Below are 12,373 nucleotides of genomic sequence, written 5' to 3' on the forward strand. Positions count from 1 at the left end.
CTCTTTTGTTCGCTCTCTCTCTCTTTTGTTCTCTCCCTCTCTTTTGTTCGCTCTCTCTCTCTTTTGTTCGCTCTCGCTCTCTTTTGTTCGCTCTCGCTCTCTTTTGTTCGCTCTCTCTCTTTTGTTCGCTCTCTCTCTCTTTTGTTCGCTCTCTCTCTCTTTTGTTCGCTCTCTCTCTCTTTTGTTCGCCCTCTCTTTTGTTCGCTCTCTCTTTTGTTCGCTCTCACTCTCTCTCTTTTGTTCGCTCTCTCTCTCTCTCTCTTTTGTTTGCTCTCTCTCTCTCTCTCTCTTTTGTTCGCTCTCTCTCTCTTGTTCGCTCTCTCTCTCTTTTGTTCGCTCTCTCTCTCTTTTGTTCGCTCTCTCTCTTTTGTTCGCTCTCTCTCTTTTGTTCGCTCTCTCTCTCTCTTTTGTTCGCTCTCTTTCTCTCTTTTGTTCGCTCTCTCTCTTTTGTTCGCTCTCTCTCTCTTTTGTTCGCTCTCTCTCTTTTGTTCGCTCTCTCTCTTTTGTTCGCTCTCTCTCTTTTGTTCGCTCTCTCTCTCTTTTGTTCGCTCTCTCTCTCTTTTGTTCGCTCTCTCTCTCTTTTGTTCGCTCTCTCTCTCTTTTGTTCGCTCTCTCTCTCTTTTGTTCGCTCTCTCTCTCTTTTGTTCGCTCTCTCTCTCTTTTGTTCGCTCTCTCTCTTTTGTTCGCTCTCTCTCTCTTTTGTTCGCTCTCTCTCTCTTTTGTTCGCGCTCTCTCTCTCTTTTGTTCGCGCTCTCTCTCTCTTTTGTTCGCGCTCTCTCTCTCTCTTTTGTTCGCGCTCTCTCTCTTTTGTTCGCGCTCTCTCTTTTGTTCGCGCTCTCTCTCTTTTGTTCGCTCTCTCTTTTGTTCGCTCTCCCTCTCTCTCTTTTGTTCGCTCTCTCTCTCTCTCTCTTTTGTTCGCGCTCTCTCTCTCTTTTGTTCGCGCTCTCTCTCTCTTTTGTTCGCGCTCTCTCTCTCTTTTGTTCGCTCTCTCTCTCTCTTTTGTTCGCTCTCTCTCTCTCTCTTTTGTTCGCTCTCTCTCTCTCTTTTGTTCGCGCTCTCTCTCTCTTTTGTTTGCTCTCTCTCTCTCTCTTTTGTTCGCTCTCTCTCTCTCTTTTGTTTGCGCTCTCTCTCTTTTGTTCGCGCTCTCTCTCTCTTTTGTTCGCTCTCTCTCTCTCTTTTGTTCGCTCTCTCTCTCTTTTTTGTTCGCTCTCTCTCTCTTTTGTTCTCTCTCTCTCTCGCTCTCTCTCGTTTGTTCTCTCTCTCTCTCTCTCTTTTGTTCTCTCTCTCTCTCTCTGGAGTTTGACTCATGTGGACCAAGTTAAGGACTTTTTTAAGGACATTTGTTACAGAGACTTTCAGAGCTGACATGATTTCTTAATTAAGTTCTCGTGAGCGCTGTGGTCTGCAGTGGTGATTCATGTAACCATGAGCCTGGCTGCTAGATAGAAGAACAACCAGGAACAACCTTCTCCATTGTGCAGATGCTTGGATGCATCCCAAATGGCATCCTATTCCCTACTTTTGATATAGCACTTCAAGGGCAACACTAAAATGCAGGGGTTTACACAGAAGGAGCTCCATGTTTTCCATACCCAGTAGCAGAGGAGGCTGCTGAGGGGAGGACGGCTCATAATAATGGCTGGAACGAAGTGAATAGAATGGCATGAAACACATGGAAACCATGTGTTTGGTGTATTTGATACCGTTCCACTCTTTCTGCTCCAGCCATTCCCACGAGCCCGTCCTCCCCAATTAAGGTGCCACCAATCTCCTGTGCGCAGTAGTGCCCGGACTGTTGGCAGACTACGTCAGAGAACCTGGCTTGTCTTTTGTTGGTTTAGCAGCAGATTTGATCATTGTTACTCCACTTCCTGCTAACCAATACAACAACACAGTGGAATCCCCCTTAAGACCAGAGTAGCAATGTCCATCTTGTCTGGCCTCAATTCTAAAGAGGAGCCAGTCCGGCCAGCCAACGCTGCTGATAAACATGTTTGTGCTAACACTGTCAATGACAAAGCGTCAGAGTGTTTGGCTGAAAATGCAGGACTCAACACGAGAGTGGACGATAAATAGGCTCCCATCGTGCTTTAGAATTGTTTCCCACCCAGTCTTGTCAGCTTGTTGTAAGCATGTTGCCCTTTTCCACATAACTCAGCGTCTAGGGAGGTTGACAATGAAATTGGGTTGAAGCTAGGTTAAACACATTTAAGCGCAGCGAGCCTGTTGTGTTTGTTGAAACGACAAAAGGTGCTCTTGGCTATCGGCCGGGGGAGAGAGAGTTGTTTAAAATAAGGAACCTAACTTGTGTATCTTTCACTTCAAAGTAGGAGGGCAGACATCCACTCTGCTACAGGGTAAATAATCATTCCTCCCTGGGAGAACCATGAATAGCCATAAACCTATACACTGTTTGTTTAAGGCGGTGTCGCAAATGGCTCCCTACTATTCCCTATATAGTGAACTACATTTGACCAGAGCCCAATGGGCCATGGATGAAAGTAGTGCACTATGTAGGGAATCGAGTGCCATTTTGGACACAACCACTGTGTCTAAATATGTACTGTTTGTTTGCTTTAGCGAAGACTGCTGCCTGGCTGAGTGGAAAAAACCCAGCAGCCCAGCAGCCAGACTAATCTCTCGGCAAGAAAAAAAAAACACTAATAACCAAACAGTCAGGGAGATCAGTGGGAAGAGTTAGTTCAATTTACTCAAAGTCATGAGTAAACATTGATGAACTGTAACAAGGCATAGTCAGATAAACAATGGTAAATCACTATAGGAAAAACAGAGTGGCGCCTCAAAGGGACTTAGGCCTAAAATCCTACAAACATCACACTGTGCAATGTCTGCAAATACGTCCTCAAATATTCCCATTTCCATAAATGACTGTGTGTCACAAATGGCACCCTATCCCAACAGTGTTGTCAACTCAGTGGTGCTGCTGTGGTAATTCATCCTACAGCAGCTAGTGTTGTGAACTGGGGGGCTGACGGACTGTTAATTACAGATCCCAGCTCAGAAGCACATCAGCTAAATGAGGATTAACTGGAGAGAGGGAGAGCTCTTTGAAAGTTAAAACTCCTTGAGCGAGTTGGTGTGGTGTGTTTTGATCCTGACGATGAAAACATATCTGAAGCTTGGAAACAGTTTAGGTTCTATATCCGTATGGTGTTCTTCTAGTGAGCCTGTTAGACTTAGACCTCTACACTTCATCTGCTGCCAATGACGCAGGACGGTAAGGGAGGGGAAAGTAGACCCCCGCTCCCCCTGTCGCACCTCCCCAAACACACATACTATACAGTAGGTCCACAGAAAACAGAGTTGGTCTGGCTTCAGGGCAGGACCACATTTATACAGTTTACGTCCAAACGCAACATAAGAAAACATTAATCCTGAAAAAATGTATACAATTTAGTGCCAGGGAGCCCAGCAGAACACCCCCTTTCCAAATAAATAGTACAGTCCAGTACTTCCTGGTGCTAATAAAGGTATCGTTTGCAGTACGGATCATTGTGTGTCAAAATGAAGCTACAACAATATACAATTTCTAGGTCCTTTTTTATTCAAGCTTGCATTCAGTAGTAGCTTTGCCATACATAACAACAACTGTGGATGTATCCTTTAAGACAACTGCAAGCCATGGTTATATAAAGTCTCATTCACTATGATCTTGTTACAATCCAGTGCCTGGAGTGAACACTAAACTGAGGCAGGGAGACAGACAGACAGTGCATCCACTCTGACCATATAATCCTATATAGTTTCTTATTGCTTTCCGACCTGTAAATAGAACCTGCGTCCTAAATGGGACACTACATCCCCCATAAGGCTGTGGCCAAAAGTAGTATCGTATAATAGGGAATAGGGGGCCATTTGGGACCCATGCCGGACAGACAACCTTCACTGTGTCACGTCCAGTCTAAATGATTAGGCTGCAGTACACATTGAATCAGACCATCGGCCCATCTATAGCATGGAGGGAGGCAGGACAGGAGGCGACAGCTAACTGGTCTTGGGGCATACGTAAGAGAATTCAGGCCTCTGTCACTCAGTACTCTAGCTCCAGCGCACACAATCAGGTCCTAGATTGCGTCCCAAGTGGCACCTTATTCCCCATCTAGTGCACTACTTTTGACCAGTCGTGCACTATATAGGGAATAGAGTGCCATTTGGGACATAGTCCTAGTGTAGTGCCTTGACAATACTTTTAAATGCAGTTCCTCATTGAACCTAGTAATGAACGGCTAGTGAAATGTATTTTTTATTTGAATGGCTTTTTTTACTTGACCACCCAAATCAAAGCCCCCTGCTGTTGACTGAGTTCAGTTTCCCCAAGTAAAGCCAGAGCACAACATATAGGCTAAGACACAATAACTGAGTGGTAACATAATCATGTTAGCTGCAAAGGCGTCAGTTGAGTTGTCCCTTTCAATTCAGGCTTGTGTTTTCTTCCCTAACAACAAGTAGCTACAACGACTAGACAACTGGGGGGAGAAGAAAGGGGTGAAGGCGCTGAGGCGATAAACAAAAACGAAACGAGAAACATTAACATGCAGGTGGAAGCTTTGCTCTTTCAACCCGTCCCTCATCTCACTGGTCCATCACATTACTGCTGAAACAAAACTCCCTACAGGGACGCAGTGAGAGACAAAGCACACTGACATTCAACACAGCTACAAAAATATCCAAACACAGAATGAATTACTTTAACAGATTCTGCTGGCCATCACGAAATACCCGACATGGACGGTAGCTGGTTATCATCACAGACTCACAGGCTTAAAGGACAGGCAGGGAAAGTGTTTGATTTGAGGGAAAAGCAGATAAGGAAAACTAATCCAACTGATATACCGGATAAAGTTTGATGCAATTTCAGATACATAATGAACCATTAGATATGAGGGCGTAGGATCAAGCACAGTCATTCTTACAGCTTCATCTGATTTAAGATGATAGTTTGAATCCCAAATGGCAACTATTCTCTACATAGTGCACTGGGGCCCATAGGGCTCTGGTCAAAAGTAGTGCACTATGTAGGGTGCCATTTGGGACACACAGAGTGAAGAAAGCAGGCAGAGACAGCCATTAGCCAGCACAATAATGGCTCCAGTAATCAGTTTGGACTGGCTTCCACTGGCCAACATGGTGACATGCATGTTCTCTCGCATTAACAAACACACAAATCCTTGTACAGCAGCAGTAAGCCCCCAGTGCCTAGTAGAATACCAGGAAGCATTTTTACATTTACAGTTTTGTCACTTAGCAGACATTCTTATCCAGAGTGACTTACATGCGTCCCAAATGGCACCCAATTCTCGACATAGTGCACTACTTTTGACCACACGGGAGCCATTTAAAAGGCCCAGTGCAGTTGAAAATGCGATTTTCCTGTGTTTTATTGACTTTTTCCACACTATGAAGTTGGAATAATACTGTGAAATTGTGAAAATTTTAGTGTAAGAGCTGTTTGAAAAGACCGTCTGAAATTTCAGCCTGTTTTGGTGAGATGGAGTTTTGGCCTGCCTGGTGACATCACCAGACGGTAAATTAGTTAATAGACCAATAAGAAAGAGAGTTCCAAACCTCTCTGCCAATAACAGCTAGTTTTCAGTTTTCCCCTCCCCACTCAGACCACTCCCAGACAGTCCGAGCTAAATTCTTGCTTCAGAAAGAATGCTCTTTTTTTTGCTTCTTTTTGACTGTTTTAATGAAAATCACTGTAAGCTACTTAATTGTTACCCAGAAATGATTTGATATTGAGATAAAAACAAAAAACAGCTGCATTGTGCCTTTAAGACAAAGCCCATGAGGATCCTCTTCATTCAGCAGTGTTAATACCACGTTCTCCATTATCCTTCACTCTTCCTCTCTTTAAGATTTGAAATGTGTCTACCTAATCTGAACGCAGTGGCACTACTTCACTCCCAGAGTCTCTCTCCCACTGGTACACAATAACCTTACAGTAGCCCTGCTCCTCTTTAAGGCCAATGGCGTGTCCCAAATGGTACCTTATATGCCGTGCACTACTTTTGATCAGAGAGACTTATTCCACTATACAGTGCCTTTCGGGAAAGTATTCAGACCCATTGACTTGATCCACATTTTGTTACGTTACAGACTTATTCTAAAATTGAGGAAATAAAACAATTTCCTCAGCAATCTACACACAATACCCCATAATAACAAAGCGAAAAACAGTTTAAAAAAAAATTATGTTTGCAAATGTATTAAAACCAAAAAACAGAATTATCTTATTTATATAAGTATTCAGTATTGCTATGACACTCAAAATTGAGCTCAGGTGCATCCTCCTCTTGATTGGAGTCCATCTGTGGTAAATTAAATTGATTGGACATATTTTGGAAAGGCACACACGTCTATATAAGGTCCCACAGTTGACAGTGCATGTCAGAGCAAAAACCAAGCCATGAGGTCAAAGGAATTGTCCGTAGAGCTCCAAGACAGGATTGTGTCGAGGCACAGGTCTGGGGAAGGGTACCAAAACATTTCTGCAGTATTGAAGGTCCCCAAGAACATAGTGGCCTTCATCCTTAAATGGAAGAAGTTTGGAACCACCAAGACGAGTCAAGATCGAGGCAAAGATGAACGGAGCAAAATACAGAGAGATCCTTGATGAAAACCTGCTCCAGAGCGCTCAAGACCTCAGACTGGGGTGAAGGTTCACCTTCCAACAGGACAATGCAGGAGTGGCATTGGGACAAGTCTCTGAACGTCCTTGAGTGGCCCAGCCAGAGCCCGGACTTGAACCCAATCTATCATCTCTGGAGAGACCTGAAAATAGCAGTGCAGTGACGCTCCCCATCCAACCTGCCAGAGCTTGAGAGGATCTACAGAGAAGAATGGGAGAAACTCCCCAAATACTGGTGTGCCAAGCTTGTAGCGTCATACCCCGAGTGGCGCAGCGGTCTAAGGCACTGCATCTGAGTGCTACAGATGTCACTGCAGACACCCTGGTTTGAATCCAGGCTGTATCACAACCGGCCGTGATTGGGAGTCCCATAGGGCGGCGCACTATTGGCCCAGTGTCGTCCGGGTTTGGCCGGTGTAGGCCGTCATTGTAAATAAGAATTGGTTCTTAACTGACTTGCCTAGTTAAATAATAAAAACAATAATAAAAACAATCGCTGCAAAAGGTGCTTCAACAAAGTACTGAGTAAAGGGTACTTTTGTCAATGTGACATTTAAGTTGTTCATTTTTAATAAATTAGTCAACATTTCGACAAACCAGTTTTTGCTTTTTCATTATGGGGTATTGTGTGTAGATTGATGAGGGGGAAAACGATTTAATCAATTTTAGAATAAGGCTGTAACGTAACAAATGTGGAAAAGGTCAAGGGGTCTGAATACTTTTACGAAGGCACTTTATAGGACATGGTTCCCCACCTGGCTGCCTCTGGGACGAATTTAGCCCACAAGTGGTTTTATTTGCACAGAAGACTGTAAAAACACCAGAAAATCAACTCCAACTGATGAGAATTTTGGAAATCTGTTCCCAAGTATTCCCACGCATAATAGAGAGACGTGATTGTATTCGGTTTGAAATTATTATGTTTTGGTCTAATATTTTATATCTGTTTGGGATTCTTGGGGTCAAATGGCTACAAATTATGTTCCGGCCCCTCGACCATCAGCCCAAGAAAGAATCTAGTTGATGATCCCTGATTTATTTATTTCACCTTTATTTAACCAGGTAGGCTAGTTGAGAACAAGTTCTTATTTACAACTGCGATCTGGCCAAGATAAAGCAAAGCAGTTCGACACATACAACAAACAAACATACAGTCAAGAATACAGTAGAAAAAGTATATATACAGTGTGTGCAAATGAGGTAAGATAAGGGAAGGCGAGGTAATTACGATATAGTAATTAGACACTGGAGTGATAGATGTGCAGAAGATGAATGTGCAAGTAGAGATACTGAGGTGCAAAGGAGCAAAATAAATAAATAAATACAGTATGGGGATGAGGGAGTTGGGTGGGTTATTTACAGATGGGCTATGTACAGGTGCAATGATCTGTGAGTTGCTCTGACAGCTGGTGCTTCAAGTTAGTGAGGAAGACATGAGTCTCCAGCTTCAGTGATTTTTGCAGTTCGTTCTAGTCATTGGCAGCAGAAAACTGGAAGGAAAGGCGGCCGAAGGAGGAATATAGGGAATAGGGTGCCATTTAAGATGCAGCCTATTTATTCAGTCACTCCATGTCTATCCTCCCTTCCTACATGCTGAGTGACTCTCATGCCATCTCCTCACCTCCGTGTTGTGTTGTCACTGAGGTGTGTCCAGCCCCATGTACAATATTGAATTTTAAAGCACTGACTTGAGCAGTTCCTAGCCCCCTGTGGTCTAGATGTAGCTAGGGAAGACATGACACAACAGTGATGTCAGGCAAAAATGATTTCACCCTCTCTGGGAGAACAACTGCAGTGACCTGACTTGGAGACAAAGGAAAAGAAAAGGAGAGGGAAGGGGAGGGGTAGGAGAAAAGGAGAGGGGAGGAAGTTGAAGTGCAGACCGCACAGATACACTAGTGCCATCTGGTGGTCAGAGGACACCCAATGGTCGACCCATGTCGTTGTATGTTGGCTTCTCAAACACATTGTTTGTGTCTAAGATGTACCCATTTTTTCCAAAGCTTTCAGATGGATTTGTGGTCTCTCCCAATAATGTGCCACGCTGCCCCCTTTACAAGAATCAATTAGAATGTATTTACATTGTAGCATTGGTGAGACCAATTGAATGAATAAACACAGTTCTATCAATAAACCTGGACTGAGCGACCATACCTGGTTTCTCTGATGTCTCTCCATTGGTCTTTTGAAACTGCCTGACCAGGATGGGAGCAGGTCTGGGAGCTGGAGGACAAGACACCTCAGTTGCCTAAACATAGAGGAGAGGTAACACAATAAATACGAGGCTGGTTCAGAACCTGGTTCCTCTCTAGGTTTCTTCCTAGGTTCCAGCCTTTCTCTGGGGTTTTTCCCTAGCCACCGTGCTTTGCTTGCTCTTTGGGGTTTTTAGGCTGGGTTTCTGTGTGAGCACTTTGTGACACCTACAATATGTACACGTAGGAAGGGAAGACATTGTATTGGAAGGAGATCAGACGGCAACAGAAAGCAGAGGAGGAAGCCAACACATTGTTTTGATGTCTCCATCTAGGAAGAATAATCACCAAACACACACATGGGCTACATCCAGATCTGGTATCCCGACTGATGAGCGTGTTTCATGTGTCAACACTCAACAATAGAGTCCACTTTGCTTGTCTGATTCAGAAAATATTGGAACAAAAGGAGGATACTATATCGATAGGTATTCTCCTTTTTGCATGTATATTATATATATTTTGTAAACTCTGTGTCACTGGGAAGAGCTGGTAAGCAAGCATTTCACTGTAAAGTCTACACCTGTTGCATTTGGCGCACGTGGAGGCAGGACACGGGGCTAAAATAAAATAGGTTGTTGTTTGTCACTGTCACTGTCAACACTCAACACCAGACAATACTGTATGGAGGCTGCTGCAGCCAGCCAATGATTCACACAGGAGGACATCTGCACCAGTTTTATAGAAGATAAAGGCTCGTCCCCAATGGCACCCCATCGCACTAGATAGGGAATAGTACATCCTCCTGATCCTCCATATGGGACGCAGCCACAGCACATGGCTGTACTCTCTGTCTTGTCCTATGAGCCGAGTTGATATGGAAGAAGATGATCTGTTCTAAGAGATTAGGTTGCAATGCATCTTGGGTGAAAGAAGCACATTGGCTAATCCTTCTTGCAGCCGTTGAAAGAGACTCTTCTCTTGTGCAAGTGTCCTCAAACCGGCTATATCTTTAACAGAAACACAACACGGTCTAACCTCACCTACCTAGCTGCCAAGGATAACACAGTGTGAATGACAGAGAGCCAGGTCTCTGTGTGTGTGTGTGTGTGTGTGTGTGTGTGTGTGTGTGTGTGTGTGTGTGTGTGTACAGTAGAAATGTGTAATGCTTGCCTGTGGTGCACAGTGGGAGACAAAGTCCTCCATCGGTGGAGGTGACATTGAGGTGTCAGGTTGATTTGACATCTCTGGCTCCACATCCAGGACTCCAATGTCAACTGGCCACTGAGTGTCCTGGAAGCTCGTTGCATCTGTAGAAACACACTTTCATTCTTCCGTATCCAAGCCTAGCTAACATTTCCCCACTCATAGAGATATACAGTATCATGTAGAATTATAACATCAATGACAGGTGTCCATGCAGCGTAGCCTCGAAAGGAGAGGGAGCCCTGTCACTTCGAAACGATCTCACAAGTCCAAACACAAGGCGTTGCAGTCTGAAAGTGTTTCCAGATGACACAAAGCCACACAAACAATGGTTTCTCTAGCCAAAACATGGGGTTTAACATGCTTTTCAGGATAAGCCACAACAGAGGGGTTGTCAAACTGTTTTACAGGCTCTGTGTCAGCTCAGTGATATTGTAATTGAGTCGCCAGTCTGTTGGTGTCAAGAGCTGCCCTAGGGGTTAAGAGCGTTTGGCCAGAAACTGAAAGGTCGCTGGTTTGAATCCCCGGGCCGACAAGATGAAAAATCTGTCTATGTGCCCTTGAGCAAGGCACTTAACCCTAATTGCTCCTGTAAGTCACTCTTGATAAGAGTGTCTGCTAAACTATTTAAAAAGTAGTGTGCATCCCAAATTGCACCCTATAGAGTCCTATGGGCCCTGTTCAAAAGTAGTGCCAAACAGCTCCAGTTTGAGTGGAAAAACAAAATGGCTTTGAGTTCTTCCTCTGTCATTAATACAGTCTCTGTCTTTGCTGCTTGGATTGCAGGGTTCTCCCCCTTCTCTCTGGTCTGGTCTCCAAGCAACATTGGAGCTCTTTTTTTTTTACCGCGGGTCGAGTTGATTTTGAGTTGGGTAAATATTGGTTTTGGCCAACTCAGGAAGAGGATAGGAATCTGCTATGAGGTTCTTCTGTCTGAGTGGACGCAGAACTTAGACACCGTGTCTAAAGAGCCATGTGAACACAGAGGAGCATTCACAACATGTGACCGACAACCGTAACAGAATCGCATGTTGCTTTTCGACCACTAAGTAAATATTACAGTATTCATTTCATGCTTTTTCATCTAGCTCTAAACGGGATATTTGTATAAACTGAAACACCAGTATGCAGGGTGTCAAACACTGATAAGTGCTACGTTTTTACGAGAAGAGGCCTAGTTAAGAGTGGACATTATGGTTAACAAACCAGGAATGGGAATATATACATATATATATATTTCTTTTTTAACCTTTATTTAACTAGGCAAGTTAAAAAGTCAGTTAAGTACAAATTCTTATTTTCAATGACGGCCTAGGAACAGTGCCTTGTTCAGGGGCAGAACAACAGATTTGTACCTTGTCATCTCGGGGATTCGGTCCAGGTTGCCGGCCCAACGCTCTAACTACCAGGCTACCTGGCGCCCCTCCTCCTCCTATATCATGTGAATCATCATCTTTTTAAGAACCCTTATACCTCAGTTCCTTTTGTCTTTATTTGTCTAGTTCTGGGTTCTAGTGGTATTTTAAAGAGTATTTGTGTCCTAGAATAGTGCTGTATTAATTCAATGAACTACATACTCTTTCTGGAAGGCAGACGACGTAAAGACACACACAGCCCCCCCCTACGGGGCAGCAGCAGTGGCTTTCCACTGGCCTGGCCTCTCTGTGCTCCCAGCAGCCGCTGATGGAGATTCCAGGCTGTCTGATTTCCCCTATGACTCAGGATAACTCTCTCAGCACTGTGGCTCTGCTCTGTGGTGTCAACACGTCTATTCCCCCTCTCCTCGCTTTCTCCTCCCCTGTTCCCTTCCCCTGGGCCTGTGAACGCCATATCAACCCTTAACACTGCCTTGTAATCTCTAGTACCCCTCTCCTCTCCTCATACACATATCGATTCATTTGAAATGAGATAGAGAAGTCCGGTCGTAAGCCTGTCGTTTGTGGGTTCTGAGTCCAGAGTTTTAAAAAGCAACACATTTTGTCATTTAAATCCAACAAGTATATACCCCAAACTCCTTTAGGCAGGGGGAACAGAGGTAGAATGGAATGAGAAACATTGCCGTGCGGTTCCAGTTCTACCTGCTGACTGCAGGGTGAGCTGTCCTGGGGAGGTGACGTGTCCCTGTCTGGGGTTGGGCTCTGTCCTGTTCCAGGGCTGGACAGTGAGGGAGTGTCCAGTAACTAGCCTCTCCCCTGCAGGATGCAGCCTGGGTCTCTGGCCTTCGCTGACCTCTCCCTCCTCCTCCCAGGACTCCTGGGGATTGGGGGGGACACAGCAGTCACAGCTCACTGAGCTTTTGCAAAACATTTGGCTACGGTCTGCC

The 12,373-nt window shown here is 44.6% G+C and overlaps 1 protein-coding gene across 1 annotated transcript in view; it reads right to left on the reverse strand.

Annotated features, from left to right (window-relative positions):
* Positions 1-12,373, reverse strand: part of LOC139375035 (KIAA0586 ortholog) — a 130,762-nt gene that overhangs the window by 37,213 nt on the left and 81,176 nt on the right. Inside the window, exons 28-30 of the mRNA XM_071116405.1 lie at positions 12,129-12,303; positions 10,018-10,154; positions 8,807-8,900 (exon numbers count right to left, since the gene is read on the reverse strand). Coding sequence (XP_070972506.1) covers positions 8,807-8,900; positions 10,018-10,154; positions 12,129-12,303 — 406 coding nt within the window. The remainder of the gene's footprint in view (positions 1-8,806; positions 8,901-10,017; positions 10,155-12,128; positions 12,304-12,373) is intronic.

This window comes from Oncorhynchus clarkii, chromosome 19, assembly GCF_045791955.1.
Source record: "Oncorhynchus clarkii lewisi isolate Uvic-CL-2024 chromosome 19, UVic_Ocla_1.0, whole genome shotgun sequence".
Classification (NCBI taxonomy): domain Eukaryota; kingdom Metazoa; phylum Chordata; class Actinopteri; order Salmoniformes; family Salmonidae; genus Oncorhynchus; species Oncorhynchus clarkii.